The sequence below is a fragment of the Scardinius erythrophthalmus genome, assembly GCF_964197995.2.
Source record: "Scardinius erythrophthalmus genome assembly, chromosome: 17".
Taxonomy (NCBI): Eukaryota; Metazoa; Chordata; class Actinopteri; order Cypriniformes; family Leuciscidae; genus Scardinius; species Scardinius erythrophthalmus.
The window spans coordinates 20,475,722-20,491,260 of record NC_138237.1 but is presented as its reverse complement, the minus strand read 5'-3'; the positions used below and the strand labels follow the sequence as shown (position 1 = coordinate 20,491,260).

Here is a 15,539-nt window from a genome sequence, read left to right as displayed (position 1 = left end):
CAGAACAGCCAATGAGTGAGCGAGCCGTCTCGCCATGGCTGTGCACTGCTGCAATGCGTTTTACAAATATGAAAATTAAGGATAATTTTGCTTCAGTATTTCGTGAAAAGAGACTTTTCCCGCAGCGTTCTACGAACGCAGTACTCGTTCCCTCTTCTAGAGAGAACCGAGGTTACGTTAGTAACCGAGTACGTTTTAGTTAATGATATGCATTGTTAACATATTATGCTAATAGAATGCAGTGGGCCAAGATCAGTGTCTATATTTATAATGTTTCTATCTGCTCATCTCTAGATATTGTTGACTTTGCGCCAAAACCTTTTTTTTTTTTTGCTTCATTTGGGAAAACAAATAATGCAAGAGCTGTTCAAAAGACATGGTGTTAACACAAATGGACAAATTTTGATATATATTTTGACAGTGAAGCAAAATTCATAATTTCTTTTTAACACCAAGATTCATTGTTGGAGACTGGGCCGTAATGTACGAGCAAATGTGATGACAGCACCAATTATTAGCCAAACCCATGACAGAAAGTGCAACCAAGCATTCACAATAAATGCAAATTCATTTAAATACATAAATTGGCTTATTAACGTTGTCTTGGATTAATATCTTTGAATTTATGTTGCTTTCCTGACCCATTTAAATGTGCCAGCTAGATTGCATTAAAACATCTCACTTGCTGAACTTTTGCATGGCCTAATTTTCCACTGAATGCATAGTCAGGCTTTATTAGGAGGTTGGTCTTTTGTTTTTGGGTTTTTCTTTTTTTACATTTGTGCTGCTCGAACACTGATGTGTGGTTATAGGTGTCCGCATTGATCTAGCTTTTGCTTTGAAAGCAGTTGCCTTTGGTTGAATTGGAGATTTGATGTCTTTGAAGTTGAAATTCTGCTGCCTGCAGAATTCGTCCTTCATATTGACCAGTAAACTTATCATAACGCTGATCGTTGTTTCAAAGGATCATAATAATATTATTATTATTTTTTTTTAAATGCACAGACTTTGATGCTGTTCCTCTATGTAAAGGACAGGAACAGGGACAGGGAACTTACTTAACTCAGTCAGCATGACTGAATGAGATTGTCTTTTGAAGTTGGTATGTGCTGCATGACCACCCAGTTCTCTTTTTAAACACTGTATATCACTTTTGATCAGCATTTGTATTACTGATGAGACGACTTTTAAATGCTGAAATATTTCGATTTAACACTGTAGTGGCACTATTAGTTGTTATCGGTGGGGATTTAAAGACATTGGTCAATAAAATATATAAAAGTATTCATGCTGAAGAAACTGACATTTTGTGAGGAATTTAAAAATAGCCATTTCTTTTTTTTGAGGCATAAAGTAAAAAAAATACTCATTAAATGGATGACATTCTTGAAAAAAAAAAAATTATGACTTAAACAGTTTGGAGTCTTTAATTACCGTTCCTTAGGAGAAAAAAATAGCATTGAAGCAGATTTCTTTTTAAATATTATAAATATTTGAAAAACTTCTGCCCGCCAAATCAAGCCATATGGTGCTAATTATGTTTTTGTTAAAACTATTTATTTATTGAAATTATGTTTTTCAAGTAATCATTAATTAAGTATTATTTACTTTTTACATAATGGTTATGTCATAAAAGTTTAAATTTAAACTTTTGTTGAAAGTGGTATAAAGGTTTAACAAAGCCATTTAAAACTATGAATGCAAAAACATTTCTGAAAGCTTGGTACATTTTGTATATAAAACTAATTTCCTTTACTTTATCTGGGAAACTATTATTTGTCATTGACCTAGGTAACAGTCTAATAAATGGAGGAATTTGCTTAATTCTGTTCAATTCATTGTTAAAATCAATAGATCTGAGGAGGCTAGGAAAGCACTCACCTTAAGAATACAAATGCTACTGAGGAACGGTCATCTTTCATTAAACTACCTATCAATGTGTCTGATACACAGGAAAAAAAGCTGTCAGATTCAAACAGCTCCTTTTTGAGGAGCAATCAGTCATTTTCTTTTATTAGTTTCTCTCAATATGCAAGATGCCATCACGTGACATGCAGACAAGCAGGTACTTGATAAACAGCCTGAAAGAAAAAGTCAAATGATCTGAAATGGTGCATGTTTATTCATACATCGCATCTCTGCATGGCGAGAGACATACGGTAAAATTGGTTGTTCAGTTCTAATGAAATTCACAGCAAGCCATCCAAAAGCTGACTCTCAGCAGAGTAATGTCCATTAATATCAAATGGTTTAATTTCCTCTAAGAAAAGCATAGCTATCCAATTTATACAATTGGTGGTAGTGGCTTTGATCTACCGGATTACATAAGGCAGTTCCTCAACGTGAGGTTCTGTTTTCCTTGAAAAGATAAGCACCGGAGGAAAAACATCCAAGGATATAAGAGGATATGATGCTGAGAATCAGGCATAAGCAAGCTAGAAGTAATAGTAGAGCACTGTTTAGTGAAAAAAGGAAGGTTGCATGTCTAAATACTTTATTTAACTATGATCACTCAAGGTTTTTCTAAATGTGTCCAGACTAAACAACTTCAAACACGTCTTTACTGGTCCTCCTCCTCACAAAAACACCCAGAATTTTCTCTAAGCTGAAGAAGGAACATTTGAAGTTCAGTGTTTAGCTGTCCAAATTCTAAGTAGGAGTTTCTTAGTGATATGAAAGCAGATGTTCATCAGAGCTGGAGCAGAACAGCGGAGACCCCCTGCTGAATGTAGAGACAGAGCTTCTCCTCAGGAATACGTGACTCAACGGAGCATGTGGGTTTTGAATGTTACAGAATGTTACAGTACGGTACCTCACTAAAGGGATATTCATAGAGCTGCATCACTGTCTTAAAATACTGATATTTTGAAAAGGTACAGATGCTTCAACATATTGTGCTGCAACAAATGTGGTATCAATGCAAGCAGATGCCTGTTAGAAATATTCAATTATAGACATATGAGTCTTTTTATTGGGATTTTTGTTTTTGTTTTTGAAGGTCTGACAGTGCTGCAGAAGATTTTGGACACTGCTTCCGAGAAGACCTGGCAGGTGACATCCATAAACTTTGACACCCTGACAGAGGCGGCATTCTTGAAAACCATCCAAGATCTGGAAAATAAGAAGGAGTACAAGATCATTCTGGACTGTGAGCTGGAGAGACTCAATTCCATTTTAAACTTGGTAAATACATACATTTCTTAGGGTTGAACAAAGATTATGAAAGCGTTTCATTTTGTATCTAGTGTATTTTACAATGAACCAATTACCAGGTGGTTGACCCAGACAGTTTTTAATTTTCTGCATTGATTTTGAGGGAACAAGGTAAATAATTTCAATAAAACAATTAGCTATAACGCTATTACCTTTACTGATAGCCTATGTTTATGAAATATATATGATGAAATATATTCAAGATCTTTATCTGTTTAAAATGTCATCTTATATATTTATAAGGCCACCAAGAGAATGTGATTTTTGCATAGGAGTGGTTTCAGTTGTTCTTACATTTTTACGAAGAACGAAAGTTATTGATGAATTATGATTTGTTTTTGAAAACGTTTGTATGCAGATTTCAATCACAAATTTGTGCGAACACATGCTTAGTAAATGAGGCCCTTTGAAAAAAAACCTTATATAAATTGAATTAAATAAATAATATTATTATTGATTTATTTATATAATCATATCTAATTATAATTATAATATGTTTTGTAATTTATACAATTACAGTACCTGTCAAAAGTTTGGAAACATTGCAATTTTTTTTAAAAGAAGCTTCTAATGCTTTGAATATTTTTTTTTTAAATGTAATATATTTCTTGTGACGGCAAAGCTGCATTTTCTGCATCATTGCTACAGTCTTCAGTGTCACATGATCTTTCAGAAAAAAGCAGCACATCTGTTTTCAACATTGATGATAATAATAATAATAATAATAATAATAATAATAATAATAATAATAATAATAATAAATGTTTCTTGAGCAGCAAATCAGCATATTAGATTTTTTTCTTAAGGATCATGTGATTTTGTTTTTTTATTAAAATAATTATAATTAAAACAAATTTGTCTAGTAATCACAATCGACAGGCAAATGTCACAAGTGAATGTGATGGAAATTCATTGTTCTGTGGAGTTTCATCTGACCGTAACGTTTAGCAAAGCAGGACACTGAATTATTTTTTTACATTAAAAAAACACAGACTTATCACACATATCAAGATGCTTCCTATTACAACACTGTACTGCTTTACATTTGTTCCTCTGTTAAGCATTTATTTTATTTGCTCTATCCCCATTTCATTTCTTTGGACATTTCTGTTTTTATCTTTCATAATGCACAGTGCATTCTCTGGACTTTATTGGCTAAATAAGTTACTCTGGGACACATCAGTTCATTTTTAGACAGTTTGAAATGGTATGTTAAGTTAATTATAGAACATTACATGTCGTCTTAAAAAGCAGATGATATTTCTGTACACTTTAAAGTTATGTCATGCCTTTCCCAGAGAGGCCAGAAAATGATTTGAGAAACAATGAATTCCTCCTTCAGGCACACCAAGGCAATTACTCTTCTCACTAGTAATCACCATCCAGACTGTCAAGATCTCAAAGAAACCACTGCCAAACCAAATGATCAGAAATCAGTATCCAATACAATTAACCCTGGCGGTGTGCTTCCAGAGGCCCGCTGCTGTTCACAGGTGTTCCTGTGGTCTTCATGCCCATGTAGTCATTAAGTCCTATAATTGGACTTCCCATGGTGACAGATGCCAAATCTTTCTTTCCTCCCTTCCTTCTCGTGTAGTTCCGACTGCCCCTTCTGATCACAGATATTCCACACTCAGTGAGCTTAGGAGGGTGTACAATTAAGTCTCGAATGATGGGACTATTCCCGAACCTATTCATTTCTATTTAGAGAGCCAGGCTAAAAATGATACTTTAACTGGCGCTGAATGAAAGAGGCCTGCCATTAGCTGATGGTGAGGGAGAGGTGCTCTTTTACGCTCTCATGCATGTTGCATTTGTCTTTCAGATTGCAGTGCAAAAAAAGAACATGAAGAACTATCACTACATTCTAGCAAACCTGGTAAGTGAAGCATCCTGTCTCTTACTGCATAAATGAACTATGAGCCTTGAGGCTACTTAAGATGTGTTGTCGGTTAACCACTTGCACATTAACTGGAATCGCAAGGGAACGCTCAGGCATTTTATTTTATTTTATTATTCCTAGCTTCAGTTTTTATATTTCTATTTCAGTTTCTATTTTAATATAATTAATACTCTGCATTAAGCAGTTCAGTGGAGTAGCAAAATAATAGTTTAATTGGCTGACTGAAGAAACTGTAACACAGCACTCATGAACTGTGACTTCACAGGAAGCATTGTAAATTTATAATTGGGTTCTGTGAGAGGAAGAAAAGAAAATACTCCAAACTGCAACACTCTTTTGCCAAGTGCATAATTCCCAGCAATGATAAAAAAAAAAAAAAAGATATCATCCCATAACCAATTATGATGAAAGCTGCAAGGATGCAACACTTTCCATGATAGAGTCCCCTGGGGTTCATCGCTGCATGGGACACCCAAATGAGCAAAGATACACACAAACACAGATTCAATTAGCTGTTATCACACAGATAATATGATATTTACCCAGCATGCTATGTATGTCTATGCATGTCAGTCACTTTATCATTAAGCCCGGGACACACCAAGCCGACGGACGGCCGTCGGGCAGTTTTTGTGCGTCGGCCGACTAAGTTTTCTCAGTGTGTTCCGCACCGTCGGCAGAAATTGGTCCTCATCTGCTTTTTTTCGGGCCGATTCGACATGTTGAATCGGCGTCGGGCTGTCAGTGAAGGAGGGAACTCTGATTGGCTGTTCAGCTTAGTGAACGAGTCAGTGCACGAGAATAATAGCAAAACAGCGAGCAAAGAAGTCAAAACAGGACAGATAGAAGGCTGTTCTAATGTTACGTCATCTTACCTGAGTGTTCCTTGGCAAATAGGTTCCTTGCAGCGTCGGTTTCCCTGTTTGAATGACGAATATAGACGAATATCTGCAGAAATAGACAGTTGTCTCATTTACACGCAGGCGCAGAACGCGCATTCTAGCTGACAGTCGGCAGTAGTTATCTCGGTGTGGTCAAGTGTGCCTTTTACCCCGACGCGAGGCGACAACACAGTCGGCTTTCATCAGCGCTAGTTCTTTGCCGTCAGTTTGGTGTGTCCCAAGCTTTAGCTAACACTGACTCTCTTGTATCCATGTAATATTATACTGATAACCATACAGCCCTTGGGTATTTTTCTAAGATTTAGTCTAAGAGGATGTAATTATGTCTAAAAAGTGTTCTGACTTTAATTATGGGTTCATATTGTGTGTTGTAGCTCTATTTGACTATTTTCTGTTAAATTTTACTTATTGCTGCAATAGATTTTAACTCACTTTACAAAAGTCATAATACCCTGAAACCATTTCTTAACAGTTCTGAGAATAAAATTATTGCATTTGGTTATTCTTTTTTCATTAGAGTACACAAAGTCCTGAAACTTTCTATGTTACACAATGGTAATAATTGGATGTTAAAAATGTGAATAAATGGAGATTTTGATGTGTTTGTCTTCAGGGATTTCTGGATCTTAATCTCACAGAATTCAGGAAGGGAGGTGCCAATGTGACAGGCTTCCAGCTCATGAACTACACAAATCCTACTGTCAGCCGGACAATACAGGACTGGCTGGTGTTTGACAGTAAAGACTTGAAAAGTCCCAAAAGGAGGCTCAAGGTAAAGCAAGGTCTTAAAAATAAGAGTCATAAAAACATAATTGTAAATGTTCTCATGATGGACTTAAAAAGCTATGTATCCTGCTGAAAAGACCTTGAATTCCCACTTTGATCCAGCATAGGTAATGCATTTTAGAGGTAAAGATGATTGATCAAGGGAATGTTGCTACTTAAACTAAACAAACATACCAACATATGCGGGTCTTTTGAGCAGGGCAAGATACTAACTGTGAAATCCAAATGTTGTGAATAAATTCCTTTCTTTTTTTCCTAAATTTTCATTTGAAACCATGTCTGTGGAACGTCTCAGTACACTGGAGCACTCACGTATGATGGGGTGACTGTCATGGCCACTGCTTTCCAGAACCTGAGAAAGCAGCGCATTGATATATCTCGCAGAGGGAATGCAGGAGAGTGTCTGGCTAACCCTCCTGCACCCTGGGGCCAGGGCATTGACATTCAGAGAGCTTTACAGCAGGTAACCAGACCCTTTTTTGCACCAAAAGAATGCTAGTTCTCATGCCAGAGCTGGTACTTGTTCGGGGGACCTGTAAACCTCAGAACTGGTCTTGTATTTCTACTGACTTAAGGACCGAATGATGAAATAACACACTACGCTTCTATATAACCTGCCCACAAACAAAGCATCAGGGTCATCTTAAAATCCAAATCAATTTGATTCAGCGTGTTTATGCAATAACGAGCTGCTTTTGTTTCATCGGTTATCTGATGAAATTCTCGGCAATCATTCAAAGATATGTTGTTTGTAAATACAATTATTTTAGTAAGGCTAATAGATAAAATCGAGTATTATCGATAATGAAAAGTGGCGTCTGCGCGCTGTGCTTGGAAACATCAGACAGTCTCTTATTTTCCTCAGTGTATAACTTACATTTTATGGTTATATCCTTATCTGTAAATGTTAGAAAGTCCCGCGAGTATTTCCATTTAGCATATTCTGACAACAAGCGAGTCTTGTTAAACTTCATAGACTTCAATGAACGAGCCCCGGTGCGGGCATACACGTCGAACAGACGGAGCGCAGTAAATCTGACTAAAATATACATTTTGCTAAAATATGTTTTGTTAGAAACTAAGTGTAGTTTTAAAATTCTACATGTAACACAAGTAATCATATTTATGAGAGCACTAACAGTAAAGTTACAATTACAGTAAAATTACTATGTTCAGACGGGTGAACACACACAGTGTTCTTGCAAGTAAAAATGTTGTGCTTTTATGTTTATTATAATTTATTCAAAAATTGTTTGTTATATTTAGGTTTAGAATGTACTGTTTGTATTTGACCCTTTTCTTGCTTATAAAGTACAGCATAGCCTGCATAGATACATTCACAGCATTGAGCAGGATATGGAATAAAATTCATTTTTAATAATAAAAAAATATTTTAATGTATAATAATTTTTTGATTTTTTCATCCGATTAATCAATTAATTGAAAAAATAAGCAACAGATTAATCGATTATCAAAATAATGGTTAGTTACAGCCCAACATTTTAGACAAACTCCTTGTCAGCATTTCTTTTCTTATTGGGATTCTGGTTCAAGACCAAACGTTTTTAGGGGCTTGAGCAGAGCCTATTTGATCACCCAGATCTGGCCATTCAGCATTTAAAGGAGAACTTGGTAACTTTTTTAACTTAATAAAACTGTCTAGAAATCATTTGGATGGTTAAACAACCTGTTCTGGTGATATTGGTGACATTCCCCGCTCCCGCCAGCGTTCCCAGGCGGAAAACCAACCTTGCAACTTGGGGACTACCGTCCCGGCAAGATAGAAATTGGAAGTCTCGTGAGAAACGAGAACGAGCGCGAAACACGAATTGCTTTATGGCAATTCGACATAAACACACGCATGTATGATGTATTACCAGATTACCCACCTCGGTAGTCAGACATAGCTCCACATGATACAGTTGGCTTGCTCCGATCAAAACAAACGCACATGAGCAGCGGTAGAGAGGGGGAGGAGGCCGCCGCAAGTGAGTTTTTTACGACCGTGTTGTGAAATATACGCCCCCCCACAGCTGTAGGGGGAGCTCGTGGGGAAAACATGCGGCAACAAAACAGAAAATCAGCGAAGAAGTGACTAGAGTTCGCTAGAGTTGCCGAGTTCTCCTTTAAAATGCACAGAAAAAATGGGAAATGGGAAAAATGTAGTTGATTTTTTTTTTTTTTTTTTTTTTTTTTTAAGCTCCAAGTTTGCTGTGCTTGTGATTATTTTTAGGTGGTGCATATTACGTTTCCAAATGCATGTTCCCAAACTCAGAGCACATGCAAAGATGAGTTTGTGTGGAGCAGCATTTACTGTGTATAAATGAACACGGTGCTGCCCTTCAATCTGAAACACGTAGTGCATATATTTATTTAATTAAATCACAGCCTTTGCGATTTGCTAATCGCCCTAAGCCATATGGTGATTTAAATTTTATTTTGATTAATAATGCAGCCAAAACATAACTGTCATTTGGCTTCTTGTAAAACAATGGAAATCTGATCAAGTTCTGTGTGTGCTAAAATGAAATTATGAACAAACCGATTATGTGTGATTCTCTCTGTAGGTGCAGTTTGAAGGACTTACAGGACATGTTCAGTTTAATGACAAAGGACATCGGACCAATTTCACTGTCAGTGTGATGGAATTTGGCCCAAATGGACCCTTGAAAGTAAATCAAATCTTTTTTTCTTGGCTTGCACACAAATGGGGTTCACACTAACCAATGCATCCCAATAACCGAATCTCACTCAAAATTTGTAAACGCGTCAGTGCTTGATATTCTCCTGACAGAAATTTGATTTGTGTTGATTAACCTGAGGTTGTGCCTGAAACTTTAGCACTGACTGTGGTGAAAGCGAATGAAGTGTTAGTCACAGGAAGGCTTAAAGAGCCGTGTATGCATTTCATGTGATTACAGCTCCTCTTAAGCCGTCAATATGAATATTTAACATTCTAAAAATAGTGTCTCTGAAATTCCTGTGCACTGCTGTGATATTCCTCCCTTCTGCCTGCAGGTGGGCTACTGGAACCAACATGAGAAATATGTGAACACAGCTACTTACAGCAACGTACTCAATGAGTCATTCGGACTGCAAAACCGGACCTACGTAGTCACCACCATCCTGGTGAGTTTTTCAATACTAAAACAACTACAATTGTTATGAAAAAATAGTAGAGTTACAGTTAGTTATTCTTTTTATCCATTTTTCTTTTAAAGCGTAATTCAAAAGATACGGCCATATGGCTCTTCAGACTTTTTCTGTTCTGATCTGGAAATGTGTCACATGAGTGTGGATTACAAGTCATCAGTGTCATCAAGATTAAATGATGTGCATGTTTTCAATTTGTGTTTGTAAGCACATAATGATCCTGAGGTGAGTATCATTAAGCTGAAGTGTGCAATTTTTTTTCACCAGTTCTCACTAAGCAGGATTTTGAACATGATTGTTTTGGTTATCCTAACGGATAGTTTCAACCCAAATTCTTTCCATTGGCTGCAAGGATGTGCAAGGCAATGAATTGTTACCAGTTCATTTAAACTACAAATGGCTTATATCTGTCTGTGCATTTTATATGCCTTGTTTCCTCAAAGTAAAAATATAAAGGGTAATTGTGAGTTTAAAATAAAAGTAAAGGATATTTAAGTCAAAGTTGTGAAATATATAGTTAGAGATAAAGAGTCTTACTCAGTGTTGTTGTTTTCTTTTTTTAATCTAAAATATATATTTTATATTCATTTTTATTTCAGTTTTAGTTATTTCAGTAAATCAAGTTAAACTAAGTAAAAATGAGAAATGCTGCCTTGGAATCTAGCTGTAATAAAATTTAGCTGTAAAAGTTTTTATATTTGATTTCAAGCAACAAGAATTATTTTTATGATTTTAGTTTCAGTTAACTATAATGACCATGGTTATTCATTTTTTTTAACTAAGATTGAAATGGGTTTCAGTTATATTTAAAATAGGTTCTGGGCTGCTCTCCTTCAGGTCCATTTGCTCCCATTTTACTCTGTAGCCACAAACTTGCTAGAGCATACAACAAAGACATAAAAAGCCTTAACAACACTACTGTCGCAGTGTACATTGTGATATTTTTGTGCTCCTTGTAGGTTATTATTTGTTTCATACTAAGAAATGATGTAAATTCTACAAAAATTGTCACCACATGATCCCTCTCTCAGAAGAGTTTGTTCTTTGCCTCTGGGGTGAATCACCATCCTCTCAGGAAGGTGAGAGGTAGTGTGAATCTTTTGAGCCATGCTGGGTTTACTGTTCTGCTCATTACGGGCACAGTTTGAGGTTTGACTCGAGAGTGTTGAGTGGCTATTGATCTTATTTCATTGGAACTCCAAAATGAAATACCCTCTTCCCTTAAGGAGTCTTCTTTGACTGTGGTTAGGCAGCTGGAGTATTGATTTGTATTGTTTTTTATAGTAGTGTGTTTCCTCTTACACACATTTCATATATGTACTTGTAAGTATATATTAGTGGTGTGACGAGATCTCATGCCACAAGATCTCACGATATTAAAATGTGACAAGATTTCTCATGGAGGTGAAAAGCTGTCTAGCGATATCGGCATGACGGATCATGAGGTTGAAATTAGCATAGAATATGACACTGCAAAGTTTTGCCTCCGCTGTCGTTTTGCTTTTTTTATAGAAGTAAAAAACATTTAATTTCAGTTGGATAACAGTCGCCTTTAATTGTATACTATTGTAAACATCTCCTTTGCTCATCCAGTACAAGCTGCAGAGTCGCACACAGTTCAGCGGGAATCACGGTTCACTAAACACGTGACGAGAGCAAGGCGAGATGACTGACAAGAAAGACCATGACGGTGGATTCATTGTGCAACAGAGCCAAAGTGTCTGATAAATGTCTTTTCTTGTAGAATGCGCATTCAGCACCACCGCTCCCTATACACAGAGTACGTGTGATCGCGAATTTGAAAGCGAAAGTAAAACGCAAGCTCCCTAATGCACGCAAATTAGGCTACATACAATAGCCCGTCTTCCAATATCAGACCTATCTTAGGCTGGGCTGTGTAGTTGTAGTTGTGCTCTTAGCTCTTAGCACTTTGAATATTGAAAGAGTGCTTTTATTATAGTTGCACTTATTGTTTGCACTTAAGACTAAGAATTTTTATTTTTTTTTATACTGTTTTTATTTCTTTGTTCAATTTGTGGAAAGGAGGTCACACACAGCCTCAATCAGAAGTTCTGGAAGCTCATAATTCATGTACAGTATGAGTAAGGTCTAAAGAGACTCATGTGAAATCATACATGAGAGAAGCCAGTCAGTTGAGTTTGTGGCAAAACCTTTTACGGTGCTTGGATATGGTTGTCATTCAATGCATATGATAATTCATACTCAGAATATAGAACTGAAATGACATTCATTTCAAATAGCACCTGCAGACTATTTTTCCAGTCATGAATTTTGTCACTGAGGATTTCTTAAAAATTCTGTGCACAAATCTCGTCTCGTTTTTGTGAACCCAATCTCATGTCTCGTCTCGTCTCATGAGCTAAGTGTCTCGTCACACTCCTAGTATATATACTGTACTGTACATGTACCTACATTGTTTTTGGATGTTTTTTTCAGTTGATGTTGTTCTGTGCATTCTATAAGATTGAGCTGAAATGCAACTCTTCAATAATTTATAAGCCAAGAAATATGCAGAAAAATGCAGAAAACATTTGATGTAGCTGATGCAAGATTTCCTTTCAAGCCTCTTCCTACTACTCTGAATCATGGAGTAACCAAACAACTAGACTGATCTGGCCCATGCTACCACACGAAAAGGGAAATAACCTGCACCTGAAACATGTTCTTCATCCTTAGGAATCTCCATATGTGATGCTGAAGAAGAATCATGAGCAGCTGGTGGGGAATGACAGATATGAGGGATATTGCGTGGAGCTGGCTGCAGAGATCGCCAAGCACGTTGGCTATTCCTACAGGCTAGAACTCGTGGGAGACGGAAAGTATGGAGCCAGAGACGCAGAGACATTGATGTGGAATGGGATGGTTGGAGAATTAGTGTATGGCGTAAGTGGCTATTATCTCTGATTGTTGTCATTTCAGTGTGGTAAGGATTTTTATTTATTTAATTATTTTAGCCTTTCGTGTTTGTCTGTATTTTTTTTTTTTTATCATTTAATTTTATTTTATTTTACAGACATGACATCTTAAATTTGTGTCTCTAGCATACATTAAGAGTCACTTTGGCTTAAAGCTGCATTTTTATCCATTCCTTGGTGGTAAGATTTGTTACAGTGACAGAAATCTTTTCCGAAATAAGTAGCAAAGCTGGCAAAGAGTGCCGCAGAAAAGAGAGCAGCACACGGTGTGTCCGAACCTCAATGCCTCAGGTTGAACAAAAGTTTTTTGTCTCATCACTTATGAAGTAGTTTTTCTCTACTGTCAGAGCATGTTAGTGCAATGTCTGACTTTCTGGCAATTTTGCAACATAACAAAGAGTCTTATAACTGCTAACGAAGGCAAATAGATATAATTTATAATAGCAAAATTTAGATGCATGTGAGGTTCGCTTTTGTAGGCACTCCGTTTCTTATTCAGTGGATTTTTACCCTAAGGCTGCAGCATTATTGGCTTTGGAATGCTAAGCAGTGTCAGATGTAGTCTGTCTTTATTGGGCTAAATGCGAACACTCCAGCTCAGTGTTGTCAAGCGGTGTTCGTTAGATTTCTCTTCTGCTTGAAGAAAATATGGCATTATTATGAAGCGTAATGTATGAGGGATTCTCTTGAGGATGCAGCATTGAGTAGAACTGACTCTGTGGTGATTCATAACACTTGAAGTTATTTATATGTTCAGCTGCTTCTAAAATGGTAGAAAATCTTTTTGTTGGTTTGCGCTTGATTTGTAATTCTAGTGTTTTCTGAAAACCTACAGAGGAACAGCCTTGTTGTATGCAAACTGGATCACAAAGCTTCGTGAAACACATTCTGAATGTTTGATTTCATCACTTTCTGAGAAGCTGTTGAAAACATGAATGTTATGCTTGAATGTCAAGAGGCACTCTATCCATGCTTAAATATGTAATCATATTGTCTTGTAGAAAGCAGACGTAGCTGTCGCCCCCCTTACCATCACTTTGGTCAGAGAGGAGGTCATCGATTTCTCCAAGCCCTTCATGAGCTTAGGTATATCCATCATGATCAAGAAGCCCACCAAGTCCAAGCCAGGTGTCTTCTCCTTCCTGGACCCACTAGCGTACGAGATCTGGATGTGTATTGTGTTTGCCTACATTGGCGTGAGTGTGGTTCTATTCTTGGTGAGTCGCTTCAGTCCGTATGAGTGGCACGCAGATGACGAAGAGGATGGAATGGAGCAGCAAAACCAGAACCAGAACCAAGCACCGTCATCAGAGGCCAACCAGTCACCAAATCAGCACGGTCAAAATCAGAATCAGCGAGAGGAGAAGCAGGAGAAGCAACCTGAACACAACAATGAGTTTGGGATCTTCAACAGCCTGTGGTTTTCCCTGGGAGCCTTTATGCAGCAAGGATGTGATATCTCTCCAAGGTAGGTGGAGATGAAAAAAAGAGCCATTTTGATAAGCATTGTCATAATTTTTTCATCTTCCACTGCTACTTTTTCATTTGGCTCATACTCCACAAACAACATCTGTGTGAGAGAAAATGGGTTATAAAATAAAGATGATCTCTTTAATCGCCTGCTGCATTACACCGTCCCTGAACTACATCTGAAATGCACATCATGATGAAAAGACTCTCAGGTTATATTAAGATAGAAGATTTGATAATTTTAAAGATTTTAAAGGTAAAGATTAGATATTGACTGATTTTTATGACTAATACAGATACAGATTTTATGTTGTCTGATAACATATATGCAGAACTATTTTTTTTATTTCAGCTTTTTGACACATAACTATTATTATGACATACTAACTACATGATCAATGTACTACAACAATAACATTTACTACTAATGGTCATTTGTTTATAATATAAATATGTATTTTATAATATAATATTACTATATAACTATGTTGATGTTATATATGCCATTTATATTTATCCAATATTGTTTTGTGATTTATATTTTTAAATATTTTTGGCTGTCTAATTGTTAATTTACACATTTAAAACATTATTTAAAAAGTTGTGAGTAATTATCCAAACAATACAGAGCCACTAAATGGTGGCATTAATGGTGCACTCAATATTAAAGAACCAAAGCCTGATTAATTAAGGCCTTGAAAACATATAGCAGCTTATGCATCTAAAAAGATGAAACAAATAATAAAGTTTATTACTGTCTCTACCTCTCAAATTTCGCTCAAGGTCTTTGTTTTGAAGTAGTAGTAAACCTTTCTCTGTTTATGTCACATGTTTCTGTGGAATCATCCGATGTAGGAATCATCCTGAGGCTCAAAATTCCCTGACCTTTCTACTCCTGGCACCTTATTTGATTCTGCCCTGTCTCTTTGACTGAACTGACGCTTGTTCTCACAATTTTTTTTTTTTAGCATTAGTCATGAGGAAAGTATAACCGTAACCAATGGTTAGGCTAGTGCTGACACCCCTGATAGGGTCTTCTAGCCTCATTATGTGCAGATTGGCCTTGAGCCTCTGGGTGTGCTGGCTCCTCTGCTAGTGTTTGACATTTTGGTTGGACATGTATATCCTTGGCTTGAGGGAAGGAAGCAACACACTCAAATTAGATTACACTGCCAG

General features: G+C 36.7%; 1 protein-coding gene across 1 annotated transcript in view; it reads left to right on the top strand.

Annotated features, from left to right (window-relative positions):
- The window catches only part of gria1b (glutamate receptor, ionotropic, AMPA 1b), a 54,739-nt gene that overhangs the window by 19,008 nt on the left and 20,192 nt on the right, over positions 1-15,539 (top strand). The window contains exons 4-11 of the mRNA XM_081391523.1: positions 2,999-3,183; positions 5,039-5,092; positions 6,632-6,790; positions 7,100-7,267; positions 9,372-9,476; positions 9,823-9,933; positions 12,655-12,861; positions 13,895-14,361. Coding sequence (XP_081247649.1) covers positions 2,999-3,183; positions 5,039-5,092; positions 6,632-6,790; positions 7,100-7,267; positions 9,372-9,476; positions 9,823-9,933; positions 12,655-12,861; positions 13,895-14,361 — 1,456 coding nt within the window. The remainder of the gene's footprint in view (positions 1-2,998; positions 3,184-5,038; positions 5,093-6,631; positions 6,791-7,099; positions 7,268-9,371; positions 9,477-9,822; positions 9,934-12,654; positions 12,862-13,894; positions 14,362-15,539) is intronic.